Source organism: Atta cephalotes (assembly GCF_000143395.1).
Source record: "Atta cephalotes unplaced genomic scaffold scaffold00065, whole genome shotgun sequence".
Taxonomy (NCBI): Eukaryota; Metazoa; Arthropoda; class Insecta; order Hymenoptera; family Formicidae; genus Atta; species Atta cephalotes.
In genome coordinates, this window is record NW_012130129.1 from 1,050,930 (window position 1) to 1,067,455 (window position 16,526).

At 28.5% G+C, this 16,526-nt stretch overlaps 1 protein-coding gene across 1 annotated transcript; it reads left to right on the forward strand.

Annotated features, from left to right (window-relative positions):
• The first annotated feature begins 6,682 nt into the window (after window positions 1–6,682).
• Window positions 6,683–8,356, forward strand: LOC105623852 (actin-binding Rho-activating protein-like). Its single transcript, XM_012205225.1, has 4 exons — window positions 6,683–6,700; window positions 7,554–7,684; window positions 7,820–8,069; window positions 8,249–8,356. Exons 1-4 carry the CDS (start codon window positions 6,683–6,685, stop codon window positions 8,354–8,356), a joined length of 507 nt encoding a protein of 168 aa, XP_012060615.1.
• The last annotated feature ends 8,170 nt before the right edge of the window (window positions 8,357–16,526 follow it).

Consider the following 16,526-nt stretch of genomic DNA (forward strand, 5'->3'; position numbering starts at 1 on the left):
AGAGAGAGAGAGAGATATTCGCCGCGATTTCTATATGTTCTGACGTGATTGAGTTGTTATACTCATTCGTTATTCTAACAGATTCCGATATTTTGGTTGCCAGAAATCGAAAACATTCGATTGATGAAATTCGATTGATGAAACAGGGCAATTGGTGTCTAATATGGAGAAATACAAATTCTAAGTTAGGATTACTAACAACTAAGGAATGTAAACAAGTTTTTGATTAACGCAATTTGATAAATAGAGGATATTTCCTGATATTCTGTTTTTAACCGACCGTATATGTTAATGGCATGTTCTATTTTATCTAGATCGATCGTTACGTTAAGGTAACCTACTTTCTTCAATCCTTTGCCTATTGACTTGTAAGTTTTATACATACATATAGTTATTTTTATTTATTATTAAATTAATACATATAGTCTTCCATATTTTTAATATAATGAAGGAAGTTCTGCATTTCGTTAATACTTATTTTGTCAAATACAATGAGGGTGATCAGTCAGTTAGATATTATATTTTACAAGATAATTTGAAGAGAAATTGTTTAAAATTATTTCGAGGAGTGTCTTTTTTCACAGCAAATATCAATCATCGTATGATTTTGAACTGTTAAGCAGAAAAGAAAGATATCGTGTCGAACGAGGTCACATCTGGCGTTCGACCAAGGCTATGAGCAAATAAATTACAATCTTTCTTGTATTCGATGACTCGATCTATATCTTTACAACAGAATTTGACATCTTCTCCATGGATTCTTAAACTATATTTTTGCTTCATTATAATCTAAGAAAAATCTGTCTTTTTTATGATATTAACAATTAATTATTAATAATTATTTAAACATTGATATAATAAAGAAATAATTATGAGATAATAATTTCTTTATTATATTAATAATTAAATAAATATTATTACATTTTGTTTCCATAGATAACTCATTAGAAATGTTTAATGCCACATAAAATAATATTGTCGAGATTTTTTCAGTATCGATTTTCCTTTAAACACGAATTAAAACACAAAATATTAAAACAAAAGAATTAAAATATATTTTTATTTTTATTTTAATATTTATTACTTTAACATTTGTTATTTTAGTATTAATTAGTTTATTTATTTCTTATTTTTATTATATTATTAATTGTGTATTTGTAATATTATGTATCAGAATCTTTTTTTTGTAACGTGTTAAGAACTCTATGTTTTTTGGAAGAGAAAATTCTTTAATTAAATCGAAATTTAAAGAATGAATTGGAAGCAGAAGGGAATGTGGATCTGGTTGTAGAGGTAGATGAATCGTAGTCGTGAATACGCGACTCTGACTAATACAGGAGATACAGAAATGAGTGCCAACACTTCTAAATTGTGACGAAGAAAAGATTTGAATACCAACGTCTTATTTGACGTCCACGTTTCATTGACATCGGTCAGTGACGCGTGCATTCACGTTGACGCACGTGCAAAAGTTTTACCGCGTAATCTTTCATTGTATATGTATATACTTGATATATACAATGAAATATTCCAAACATGAAATTAAATTAACTTTAAATGTATTCATTATGTTTAATTATAAAATTGTATTTATTGTGTATAATTTGACATAAAGTACTTGATGATAAATTAAACATAAAATTAAAAAATAAATAACAATTATATAATGTTAAATGAATTAATATAAAGTTTTAAATTTTGAAATAATAATTAATGATAAACGAATATCTAAATCTTTTATCTTTTTTGCTTTGAGATAACTCCTTTTGCTACAAATCGATTGCCTACAATGTCATTTGTCTACATTATTTTTGCCGACAGTTCGTTTGCGCTTAAAAATTATTGCTTACAGCTCGATGACTATATGCACTTTTGCACACAAATAAAAATTTTAGAAATCAGGTCATATTTACTTACATATATTATTGCTTATAAATATTATTGTCTACAGTTCGATTGTTTACAAGAACTTTTGCGCATAAATAAAATTTTCGGAGACGAAATCACATTTGCCTACATTTGAAGAGCAGAATTCCAAAATGCATTTTGTCCAAAATTTTATTTTTTTTAGTTAGAAATGGCATAGTGTTCAGCAGAGTTAGTAAAGACTAATTGTTTTTTTTTTTTTTTTAAAGAATAAAACGTATTGTGTTTTTTTAAATATGTTTTTTTAAATATGCTTCGAATATGCTTTAACCAGTATTATAAAAAAGAACATTTTAAAAATATATTAAAAATATCAATTAAACATTTTAAAACACCTTTAAAACATGTTTTTTATCAACAAAATACTGAACATGGTGTTCAATATTGAAAGACTCATATTATAAACTACTCTGAGATGTTCAGAAGGCATTTTTTCATTCTTAATTTATATGCTGAAAAAATGTAGACATTTCGAAGTGCATTATGTTTTTTAACTAAAGACAAATAAAATGCATTTGTTTAATATTTTTAGCAATTATTTTTAGCAATTTTGTTTAATATTTCATATTCTATTGATTGGCATATTATTTTCTATAAAGTGCATAATTTTTCTATACAGAATTTCTTTCTTTCTTACTTTCTGAAAATTACAAATTTTGGACAAAACATTTTGAAATTCTGCTTCTCATTTATTATTGGCTACAACTCGATTGCATGTACTATTCTCTGCTTTGAAAACATGAATTTTCTGCTTTAAAAACGAATATGAATTCTTATAAATTCTGTTTTAAAACAAATTTTCTGCTTTAAATTCTCACAAATTCTGTTTAAATACAAATTTTCTGCTTTAAATACACGAATTCTCTATTTTAAAACAAAATTCTTTGTTTTAAAACATAAATACTCTGCTTTAAAAATATATAGTCAAATGGAATCCCCTTTTTGCTTTTATCTCTCTTTAAAATTCCGCCTGTATTATTGTTATAAACTGCATAATGATTATTATTTTTAAAGATTGAATTAGAATTATAATAAAATTATAAAATTATAAAATTGGCATAATGCATAAATATGAATATTATATTAATTTAAATTTAAAGGAAACTTTAGAATCATCGATTGCATTAAGTTTGGGTATGTATCCTCCAATTATGTGTTACTATTATATTTATATGTTATTAAATTATGCTTCAAGATATTTAAACGCTAAGCACATACTTTGATTTTAACATATAAATTTTTAAAAATTAACAACATTTTACATTTTAGTTAATATATTCTTATATTACTCTGCAAATATAATTGTGTGAAAAGCTTCATTAATTTCGGATTACTGCGTACTAAACTAAGCTATGTGATGCAGGAAATGAGCTTTGTATGTCGTTCGAGTGATTTTATAACTTTAATTTGGCTTCAGTTATGTAAGTCTGTCAACATAGATTCGCCTAATTACTTCGAAATCTGGTGTGATGTGCCAAAAATGAACGTATATATGTGAACCTCATCACAGTGGGAGGAAAATTGCTTTTATATACAGAAAATTCTGAATTCATTACATCCTATAAACGACATCGTGTTCAACTTTGCGATGTCTCCATGATTTCTAAGAGAAAACAATTCCATAAATTCCATAAAACTGTACTGAAGACATAATAAACTGCATATAATAAATTTTAGAATTTCGCAGCAAACAGAAAGATCTAATAATGTCAGGAAAAATTTATTTTTTTAATGTGTTTATGAAGATACTTTATCTTTTTATTTAAACATCACTACTATAAGCTTCAACTTTTGTGATTTAAGTTCAAATAAATATTCCCTCATTTCTTACGAATAGCACATTAGATCTCTAATTTCGTGTGTTGTTCTAGACTGATCTAGATTATATTTTTGTTGCTTCTGTTGATTATGATTTATTATATTCTTGATGAGAATTTTTTTCATCGATTGACAAGAATTCTCGGCTAGAATTCTCGGACGGGTCGTTGCCACATGGAGGGTCACCGGTAGGATAATTTATAGACTCCATGAACATACGCGACGAACGTTATATATACAGCCTCTGGAATTTTAAATAGTATATTTATAACTCCGAGTCTAAGTTTATTCTAAAGATTTCAGTCACAGATATTGTATTAGTTCGAGTTCTTTCATTCCATCCAGTTCTTCCTCGATTCACAAGTAGACAAAAAGAAAGGAATTATTAAGAAAGTTTTTCTTATTTCAAACTAAAATTTAAAAGTTTCTTGCTTTAAACTGTAGACGTTAATAATATAATCTCTTCAATATTGTTTTCTTCAAAATTGACGAAGTTATAAGCAAGTGTACCATAAAATATGTATTATAAATTATAAGCTTGAATCAAATATCAAGCAATTTAAACAAAGATTGTTTAATGTAATTAAGAAAGCTACAATTTAAAGAGAAAGCGAAAATCTAAAAACAAATGTCTTTTTTTTAACGAAAGATGTATAATTCTAGAATAAATTATGACTGTAAGATTAATAGACGCTTATTAGAACATGAAATCTTTAATTAAAACTAATTTTTTATCAAAATCTCTTTTCTCAAAATTTTTTAAATTAATGCTTGCAATATCTCCATAATGAATTGGCTTAAAAATTCTGCCAAATATAAAATATTATTAATAAAACAGTTTTTAAATTAATGAAATGTTTCTTAAGGAATAAATTCCATTACAAGTTTATATATTTACATTCTTGAGCTTGTGTTACAAGGGTATCATTGACGTATTCGCACGCGCGTTTGTTGATGAGAGCGGAAACGGATCTAATTCCGGCGTATGTTTCAGAAGTAGTGAAAATGCAATGTCGTAAACGTCATCTTCTTGAAGCTCCTTTTATGGATGGTCATCATGACGATATTTGCGATATTTGCGTGGCGTTTCTCGCGAAATGAATATCTACATAAAATTATGTTCTAAATTAAATTCTCGCGAGAGTCCCGAATATAAGTAATATTGTTTAAATAATGTCATTATTAATTTTTTTTAAATTATAGCTCTCGAACTATAAATCATTGACAGTTTCAAAATTCTTTCTTTTTCTTTTTTATTCGATGCTAGATAATAAAATAATTGAAAAGTTTTATTTACGGAAAGAATGGTTTTGCTAAAATATTTAAAAATTTAGCCATATATTTCTGAAAATAATTTTATTAGACCATCGAAATAATTATTTAAAATAATTATGTCGGAGATTCAAGCAAGACGATAATGCTGTAAAAAGTGTTGACATTTTAGCAATCAATTTGAGAGCGTTCTTAATTATTATTTTATATTAATTATTTTAATGATCTAATTATTAATTATTATTTTATATTAATTATTTTAATGATCTAATTAAATTATTTTCTGATCTGTTATTTAGCTAAATTTTTAAATACTTCAACAAAATTGTTCCTTCTATGTTGCAATGAATATTGCTAAGCGCTAAAGATAGAAACGCAACTTGTCATGATAACGAAGCTTTGTAATGGATAAAGTAATGAATATCACGCACGACGGAGAATCTACAAATCTAACGGATCCTTAGATAAATTAAGATCACGTGGGGATATTTGTAAGGTGTTTTATCGATGTGGATTGCCTCGTGCCTTCGCGATTTACGCGCATTTGAGCTCATGCGATCTAGCTCGTATATCGTTCGTCTGTCAGTGACAAATTGTCGTCGGTCAAAAGTTAATTTAGGAGATTAAATTCGGGTTATGCTGCGTTGAGTACATGTTGTACTCGTCGCCCTCTAGACATATATACTCAAGTTTCCTGAATAGTCATGCGATCGTTATATGAAGGCCGCTAATTTCAGGAGACGTGCACGCGATTCGATATAATTGCATTGCCAATTGATTTATGCTCTTTTGCAACATCGATGCTTTTATAAATTTTTCTGTATATCATAATTCTAGGTTTACAGATCATTATAATGGAAAAAAATAAGTCAATTTCAGGATTTCTTTTTTGGAAATTAGAAATAAATATTTTACTGTTAAAGACTTATCTTAAATATTTTTATTATTACTATTATTTATTAGTGTTATTATTTTTATTATTTACTATTTTTTTTATGTATATAGAAATGGTTTAAATATTCAACTTAAGTAAACAAAGATACATTTTATATAGAATTTTTTATGCCTAATAAAAATTAAAATATATGTTTAAAAAAATATTTTTCTGTATTTGTTAACACTAAATTTTGGAATTATGATTCGCACAAATGATCAGTAAGTGAAATTTATAGCTGATATAGAGTGACATTCTTCTGGGAAACATTAATACTCGTTTTTCGCGAATTATATCGTGCTAATCGTTTATTCGGTAAACAAACTTCTGTTTGCGATCTGATTCTCGAAAGCAGAATACAACATGAATGAATCTACGTTTGCGATTGATGAATTATCATTTCCGGAGTATGCAGAAGGCCGTCTGGCAACCAATCAAGAGTCTGGGAATCGGCTCGGAAACATGGCAAATATTTCAGACTGCGCCGAAATATTCCACAGCAGGGTGGGAGCCCTTGGGATGCCGTCGGTTTCTTATAAAAAGAGCCGCGCAGCATCGCGACATCGTCGTATTCGTATCGGCAGTGCCGAGTGAACTTGATATCGGAATATCGGAAGTGAAAATAGGGTGTTGATTCAAGATAGTTTCTACTACTTGGGTGAAACACGCGTCTTCTTTATTTTACTTCGAGTATTATTTTCTTGTGACTTTGAATTTAATCACGATACTATAATGTCTTCGATGATGTATGTGAGTATTATTGAAATGTCTTCTTCGATTACATCATTCTTTGGAAACAAATTAGCAATAGCTAGTTTTCTGAAATAACTTGAAATAATTTGAGTTTCTTGAAGGAAAATTTTCAGATAATGATAATTATAAGAATATATATAATTTATAATTTTTTATAAATAATAAAAAATAATAGAAAAGATGAGAGATATTGATGATATTGGAGATGGATAATATTGCTTTAATACATTTTTACTGAATCATTTTTCGGTATAATTATTTTAACAAATTTAGTAAAACATGGTACTGATAATATTAATATTTGACAAGAGTATATATTTATAATAAATTCCTATAAATTTGTTGATCTATTAATTGTAAATTAAACTTATCCATATCTCGTTATTAACTGGGAACAATTTTTTGAAAAGATTTTTGAAAACAAGTCAATTCAAATTTAATCCTTTCTTAATGTACAAAAGATTTTAATTCAAATTTTGCTTTTTCCAATATGAATAAATGTATGAGTGAATGTAATTACACACGCGATTGTGAAAATCTGTCAAGATGCCATTGAGACGTCATTTATGGTCAGGGTCAATCCTTAGGCTCAGTTTGGCAAACTCCCAGAAATTCCTGTCTCATAAGGTGCTGAATAATTCAAATCCGTGCAATTTTCATCGAAGCATCTTGAGAGTCTACGAATTTTCAGAATATAAAATTGATCTCTCTTCATTTTCAAACTCTACGCAATAATATTTTGCTTGTACAAACAATTTGTATTCCACGAAATGAAATATTTCTTGATTTATTTTGTCTTAATGAACTAATAATGAATTAATAATTAATTTGTCTCCCTGTGCCTTTGAAGGAATCTTTGGGAGCTAAGGTTGCTATGTTCAACCAATATGCTGACAAACATAGAGACAAGCAGAGCAAAAATCCGTTTAGTTCTGGTTTGGACATCGAAAAGCCGAAATTCTCGAAAGAAGAATATGGCAGGTATGTGAAATTTAAAATTTTGTCATCATTTTATATTTTATTGATATTTATAATAAATTGATAACATATAAACTATTTTATATTAATTTGTAGTTAATTAACTATGTTTTATTATTCAATTGTTTTTATCATTAGACCAGAAGCAGGTTCTTTATCCGATTTACGCGGTCGCAAAGCGAACGCTCATGTTTTGAAAGAAATTCTGGAGCTTTGCGAAATTATTAGCCACGAAGGCACACCTTGTCGGGATCAACCTGACGTAAGCGCCATTACATTTGGCGATATCTTTAACATTTACACAAATATTAGCAACAAATGTGTAGGATTGTTGCTGAGAGCGAGGAAACAGAAATTTTTAGAATTCGAAGGCGAATGTCTTTTTCAGGTAAATGGATTAATAATACTTCCAATATTTTAATGTTTTCTCATTAAATTGAGAAAAATCATTTAGTTATGAATTTGCAAAGATTAAGTTTGATAAAAATTGATAATTAATTTTTTGTGTTTTTAATATTGTATTTACTCATTACTCTGTATTATATATATAAATTTAATTTTTCCTAGAGAAGAGACGATAACGTACCAATATTTCTAATCAAACCCATCGAAGATATTCGTAAAGAATATAATCAACGACTTGAGGAAATCCGAAACATTGAACTGGATAGTTAAATTATCACTGTTTCTATTAATGTTACCATCAAATGACATTCGTGATTTTCATAATTAAAGGATCCAGTTTGACCTGTATTTATTCATTTATATTTCACAGAAAGTAACACGGATGATCAGTATAATATGTAATAATTTGTATTCAATTCGTCGGTTCTGTATATTGAGAATGAATGAATGCGGATCGGTGTAAATATTTTCGCGAGTGGCGCATGTGAGGTATTTTAATGTGACAATGTAGAACGATTAGCGATTAATACAATTTTTATAGAAATATTTTACTAAAACTGTTAATTATGTAAATATCTGGCGCAAAAAATAAATAATTGATATCTCGTATATTCTATGTGTTTCAAAGATATTGCATTAAGAGAAAATGACATAGTGATGGCAATTATATAAGTGACTATTTAAGTTTTATATGTAGAATTAATGTATGTGGTTAAATAAACTATTTTATAGTTAATATAACTATAACATAGTTTATTCAATTATGTGCATTCTACATAATATAAAATATATTGTAGTTTATCTCGCACTATGTTTTTCTCTGAGTAAGCATAATTTCACAACAATCCATATATCCCGTAGATACATTTTTATCGAAATGTAACGTCAGATTGCAAGTTGACTTGTTATTTGTTGTCTTTTAAATATTAAAGACATCATTTTGATGTCAAAACGACGATAGATAACGTCAACTTGCTACCTGGAAAGATATATAAATAAGATTATAATATAGTCCTGATCTACATTTTCTTATCATTTCGAGGAATTTCGAGTGATTTTAAATAAGAGCAAATTTTAAAAGAGAGGAAAGAAAAAAGTATGCAAGCAAGATAATCGCATAATTTATATTTGTATATACAGTCACTTTACAACGCGCAGTTTGTTACACAATGTAGCTCGATTACTTTAGGTCAGCGAACGCCAGATGATCTCAATACATACAGACGATATCAAAGTAAAAAAGAAAAATTAATTAATAAGAGGGGCGTCCTGCCGCGTATATCTCTCGCGCGAAAAAGATGGGCGACGACGTTGGGATATTTTATGTCCAACCGGAAGCTTCGATAAGCTTCTTTAATGTGTTGCAGGACAAACGAGAGCCTCGTATCTTCACCACGTATTCAGCGTTATGTGCAGCTGATTGAATTTAGTTACGAATTATTGGACTTGACAAAGATTGAATTGAAAACATTTATATTGCAATGTATTGACAAATTGTTATTGCTAAACAAGCGGTGAGGATAGGAGACCGAATCTCTCGCATTTTCAAAGGCAGCTAGTTCGATGCAGCACTCGATGATACGCGAATACTTCGATCATCAAAATGTACACATCTTTCCGAGAAAAACATCGATAGGGTTTCTATCTCTATATTGGCAGTAGCGTTAGTCGTATATTGCAACGGAAGCCAACATATTTCTTTTCTTTTTATCCATCTATCTGCGTTTTCTTCTGACTCGGTCGAAGCGGCAATTTTGTTTATTAAATAAATTTAAGCAAGGACACATACGTAAAAGGGAGAGGATACTTGTCTTTCACTGAATTTAGCAAGAAGAAATAATTAGACTATTTGAAAATTATTTTTACGGTAAAAAGTTAAACGCTTATTGCTCAGTTTATTTCTCGCTGAAAGAAAATTCGCTGAAGGCTGACTTTGATGTAAGTATTTTAATAAGTTTTGTGTGAAGACGAATTTGTTCCCTCTCCCCCTGAAATCTTGGATACGCCCATGAATTTTAATATAAATGTTTGTCGTTAAATATAATTTTAACGCTTCTTTGTAATTTACACTGTTAAATTCACAATGTTAAAGTATACCCAATTTGAATTATTTTTTAATCATTTCTATAGGCCATTGTTCTGACTTAATAATTAATTTCAATCATTAATTTAACTAAAATAAGATTTAATTCAAGAAAATGTATTTAATTTGACTCAATTTCGTTTATTATTTACTACTATTATTTACTAAATGTATATGTTAATATGGACATTGTTTATTTTGAAATTGAAAACACAGATATATATTGATTTAAATCTTGATACAAAGGAAGTTAAAAATAATAAAATATTATTTTTTTAAACTCAGGGATTGGGTTATCATTGCTTCTTTAATATCTAAGTGTATCACTTGGAAAAGTAAATGGTTTCAATAGAAAGAAAAGCGTAAAAATGTCTAGATGTATAATTTTCATAATAAGTGTATCGAGTCTTGAGAAATGCAGATATAACCTTCTTTCGTTTTTTTCTCTTTTTCATCTCCATTATAAATATGAGCAAATATTGTGAAGGGATAAAGATGTTTAACAATTGCTTTTCTCTGTTGTCTCTTCAATTCTCTTTTACGGGGCACGTCAGTGGTTCGATATGTCGATAATAAGATAAACGGAGAGAGTAAAAAACCTTCCAAAAGACAAAAGTTCGCGTGTCGAAAAGGGAGGGATATGTGTACGAAAATTGCGCGCGATTGATATTCGCGTTGCTCGCGGATATGGTTCAATTGGACAGCGATCGTGATTGATCAATATGCCGTAAGAGCAGTCGTATTTCACAATTTTAATTACATCGTAGAAAGCCGAAATATAAATATGCATAAAATTCTTATCATATAATCTTCTCTTTTGCAATGGTTAGGAATTCTTTAATTTCTTGCATTTCATGTCTCTTGCATTTCACGTCAATTCGTGGCTCTTCACGAAGTAATTAGATTTTTCATGAAATACTACAACATATACATACAAAGAATATTCAAATATGGGTCGAAGAAACCCGACGATGTTCGCCGCTTTTTCGTGTAAGCGTATTTTCCGGGTCGTACATTGAGTCTTCACATTTAGCGCCGAATACGGCTGTTTTATTTATTCATTTGGCTATTATATTATTATGAGGCCTTTCATCAGCCTTTCATCAGATATACATATTTAGTGATAAATGTCGGATGTCAATACGGACTGAATTAATGAGGGCTTGATTCACACTATCAGGGACGAATTTAATTGAATTGAGATGTTGAAAATTCTTTTCGGAAAGTGAGGCTACTTTTGTTTAACATACTCATAAGAAAATAATTTTATACTAACTTATAAATTCCTATATATTATTACATATATACTTCTTTCATATTATTATATTTATTCATATTATTTATTACTCAATTATAATTAATTCTACGATATTTTTAAATCAAGTAACGCATTAATTATTTATTTTATGAATGTTAATTATGCAACACATACAAAAATTTATATTTTCACGCATAAATTCCGAAATTTATTATTATGTCTGTAATTTGGGAAACATAAGTTTAATATATATATTTGATTATACAAATTAAATTTAAATTTCTTATAAAATTAAAAAAAATACATCTTATAATTAAAAAACGCAGTCTTACATGATATTAATCTTATTATATATATTTATTATACACATAAAAAATCGAATTATCTACGCAAAGTATGTACTTTTTTCTATCTAAATAATAATATTAAATCGTCAAGTCTTCCCAATTGGAAGATTTTCGAGATTGAGATTGGACATACACTTATTTGTTAATACTGAGTTATTGCAAAGCGTCACTGAGCCCGTAGTTTGAATCAAGCCTTTTATACATTGTCTCTGGAAATGTTAACAATGAACAATTTACAACGACGATCGATATGTTACAATCATGGACGTTGCGTAGTTTTATCGATCGCTCATTTAATGCTCTTTACAGAAGCGAGCAATCATTGTTTCCTTTTGTGTAACTATTGCAGCATTCGCGAATTATATTACGATCACTATTACAGAGTTTCTTCAGTGTCTTAGATCGAGTTGCATTAAGTTCGATTGCCAACAATGCGATAAGTCTCGACAACTTTATTTAGCATTTTTTGGAAATAAAAATTTCTTTTTTTCAAACATATTATATATTATTTTTGCACTTTTTTTACAGTTTAAGTACGTACACGAAAGATCGATTTTTAATTAATATCTAAAAATATCTAAAAAAATATCTAAAAATTTAGTTAGATACAGATCTAAAAACAATTTTACAGAACCATTAAAATAATTACACAGAGATCTTAAGCATGATGAGTAATGTTGCATAAAGTCGTTCTAGCAGTTTAAGCATCTTACATAATATGTCTATTAAGCTGACACAGTCACTTTAGCACAATCGAATAAAAGTTGCATAGAAATTTAGTGCTTTTTTTTTGTTACTAATTTGCTGCTCTATTCTATTCGATTTTGTTGCTCCAGCCAATTCCGACAAAACAATGGCTGTGCTAGCATAAGAATAAAGTTAGCACAGCCACTCAAAAAAAAAAAAATTAAAAAATACGGCATATATTTTCAGCACATAATGAAAAAAAAAATTGTTAATTCTCGAAATTGATCTCGACTGATTACGGTCTGATCTGATTCTCAGATTTTGTTGCTTTTTGTTATAGAGTAAAAACATATTAAAAAAATGATACTATTAAACAATTATCTATAAATAATCAGAACTGCACCGATAGTCAAAATCACATAGCATCAAAATCGGATTCATCAGGAATCGCGAGCAACAAAATCAGAGAACCATAATAACTCGAGATATTTTAAGAATTAACAATTTATAGATGTGTTGACTCGGGGTGACTAGGGATGATTTTCGAGGAGATGGAGCAACATTATCGAGAAATAAGTAATTAGCAACAAATTAGCACAAAAAGAATACGCCGTATTTTTAATTTTTTTTTATTTCTTTGAATGACTTTCCTAACTTTATTCTTATGCTAATAGTCATTGTTTCTTCGGAATTAGCTGGAGCAACAAAATCGGGAATAGAACAACAAATTAGCAACAAAAAAGCACTAAATTTCTGTGCAACTTTTATTCGATTATGCTGAAGTAGCTGTGTCAGCTCAATAAACATCATTAATGAATATGTGTAATATAGTTCCCAAAACGCAGTAGTTTATGCTTGTCGCTCACAATAATTACCATATAAACTATTGTTAGATAGACATCAACAGCTATGCGTAAGAAATGCGTTTTAGGGATGATTATATAAATAAGAAATCGATTAGAATAACATTTTTATTCGAACATTGAAAATAACCCAATAGGGGTATATTATATTTAATTATTATTTATTCTTACAGAAATACATACATTTAGAATAAATCCAGCTTTGGCTCGTAGCTCCTTCAAATTCAATTTATTATTTATTATTTATTATTTATTTATTATTTATTTTAGTTAAATTAACGAGATATTGAACAGTGGCGACTTATAGGAAGGATTAAAAATAACTTAAACTGAGTGTAATGTGAAAATTTAACAATGTATGCACAGTAAATTCCACAATTCAGAATTAAGTTTATCCTAATCTATTACAACTTATCCATTTTAAGGCAACGGATGTATATTATATATACATTCATCAGTTAATTTTTATTAAATTGATTCATATATGCATTTAGATATATGTATGATATATTAATAAAATTATTACGTATCCGTTGCCTCAATAAAAACATTAACAGATTAAATCATTACTCACCACCCGATGCGCAACAGTGGAGTTAAATCTGCAACGTCGCTACGATGATTCTGTAAATAAATTAAAGTTCAAATTAAAACACAGTAAAGAAATAATCATTTAACTTTAAAAAATAATTGCGAATATAATATACGAACGCATGCAGTTTGTTAAAAAATAATCATGCAATTTTGGAAATATAATTTTTATAAGCATCGAATTTATTGTATCCATTATTTAATTATAAAACAATTATATATTCTCTAAAATAATTATATATTTTTTAAAAATAATTATCTATATACTCTCTAAAGAAGATCTTAACAAAAATAAATTTGTTAAAATTTTGAAGTAATTTAAATAATACTTCAAAATTTTAAAGAAATTTATTTTTACCAAGATCTTCTTTAGAGAATATATATAATTATTTTAGAAAATATATATAATTATTTTATCTAAATTTTGAGTAACTTTCCTTTTATCTAAATTAGATAAAAGGAGAGTTACTTAAAAATTACTTACAAATTTTATACAAATTTATTTTTACTAAGATCTTTAAAAAAAATACATAATTGTTTTAAGAGAATATATATAATTATTTTAGAGAATATATAATTATTTTATAGAATTATTTGCTAGAATATAAAATGATTTAAATCATTTTATTTAACAATGATTTAAAAATAATCATTTTTTAATCAATGTCAAATTAAATGTCAATTTAAAAACATGTAAAAAAGGGTTAATTTTACACAAGTAAAATATAATATTTACCGCAAGGTTGCTCCACCGGTGCCTGATGTCTCTTCCAGACCTCCTCCTCCTCTCAGAATATGATTAACATTTCGCACAGGACACTCGCGTAAAACACTCGCGAATAATAAAATATAATCGCGCGCGGATTATAACTTGAATCCGATAACTTGAACGGCACTCCCGAAACGTCGCGACGCGACGAACCGGCTGCGGTTCGTTCATTTTTAAATCGGCGGTGAAGGTACGTTAGCTTCCTCGTTGGATTTTTACACGAAGAGAATGATTTTACTCAATATCTAAAAATTTATCTAAATATCTTATATTCAGATATCTAAAAATTTTTAAATACTTGAGAAAAAAACGTTCTTTTCGTGTAAAAGGGCTCCTCTGAGCCCTCCCACCACAAGATCGTACCCGTGAGAGGGAAGATAATCTGAAAAATATAATATATAACTATTATCTATATTACTATGCAATCGGTTAACTTTTAGAAATCAAGAATATCACGTCTGCAATTCGTTATCATTGCGAAATAAAGTCAGAGCAGATAAAAGGGTTGAATCTTTTACTTAGACATAAATGATTAGAGTCTAGAATGAAATAGGCTAGAGATTAATAAAAACGAAAAACGTTTCTTTTATTACCGATAAATAGTTACGGTTAATTTTTAAACGGATCTCCGTATCGAAAGGTGCTCAAAAAAATTTATTAATTATTAAATCATATTCATTGTAAAAGCAGGAATTGCGATTTTTTTGCACGAAAGTATTCATATTATTAACATTGTTTTTTTATAAATTTTATATCGTGTGTAATACCGTTCATATAGACAAGTAGCCGTGTCGCGTGCCGCTCTTCTTTACATTTCTTTTGAAAAATATAATCGCGAAAAATGCTAGATATAATACGAAAGTTTATTTCATGAATATTCACATAATATGATTCTATAGTATAATTAATTATTATCATAAAGCTTTGTATTATATTTTTTGCGATTTTTTTGCGATTACGTTTCAAAAGGGAATGTAAAGAAAAGCGACACAACTACCTGCCTGTACGAATTTCGGTAAGACAATGACTGTATGGTAACTACGCATAAACATAACGCGCCGCTCCGTGCCACCCCGTACCATCCCCACTTCAAGGTCGCGCGCCGGTTGTCTAACTGTCGAAATATTACGCGTATTATAAAATTAGTAAAATAATCTATTCGTTTTAATATTCTTCGATGAATATTACGATGCTTTATTATACGATTTACGTTTTTTTTTAATTCGTTACGCACACAACTCATTTATATCTTAGGCCGATATTCATAGTGCCAGAACTTATATTCAAGACTCTTAAGTATAATTTTAAGAAGTCACGAATCAGAGGGCTGTATTAGTGCCTTAAGACATTACTTAAGACAGTCTTGAAATAAGAATGGACTGTGAATACCGCTCTTAGAGCCATATCTCTAATTTATATATCTCTGTAAATGTATAACATGAATTCTATTTATACCCATTATTATATTTAGTCCAAAATGTTTTATAATTTAAAAAATGTTTGCATTTATATAATGAATGTATAACTTATTATTCATATTTATTTGAATGTAAATCATCAAAGAGAGTAATAAAAATTGAGATATAACTCTTAGTACACACCTTAGGTTTGAGCAACATTACTATTTGAGCATCCTTACGTAATTAATCGTCAATTCGTGAATATTTAATTTTCGTAGATTAAGGTGCGATGTCCGGAGCAATTATAGCACACGTCTGTCTCTCTCCGCGCTCGCCGAGCGAATGCCGAAGTGATGACGTAGTCAACCATCGGGCCGCTCCCCTCTCGTTTTCGCCGCGCGATCGTCTCCTTTTTCCGGGTGCCGTTTAGATTATTGCGCAT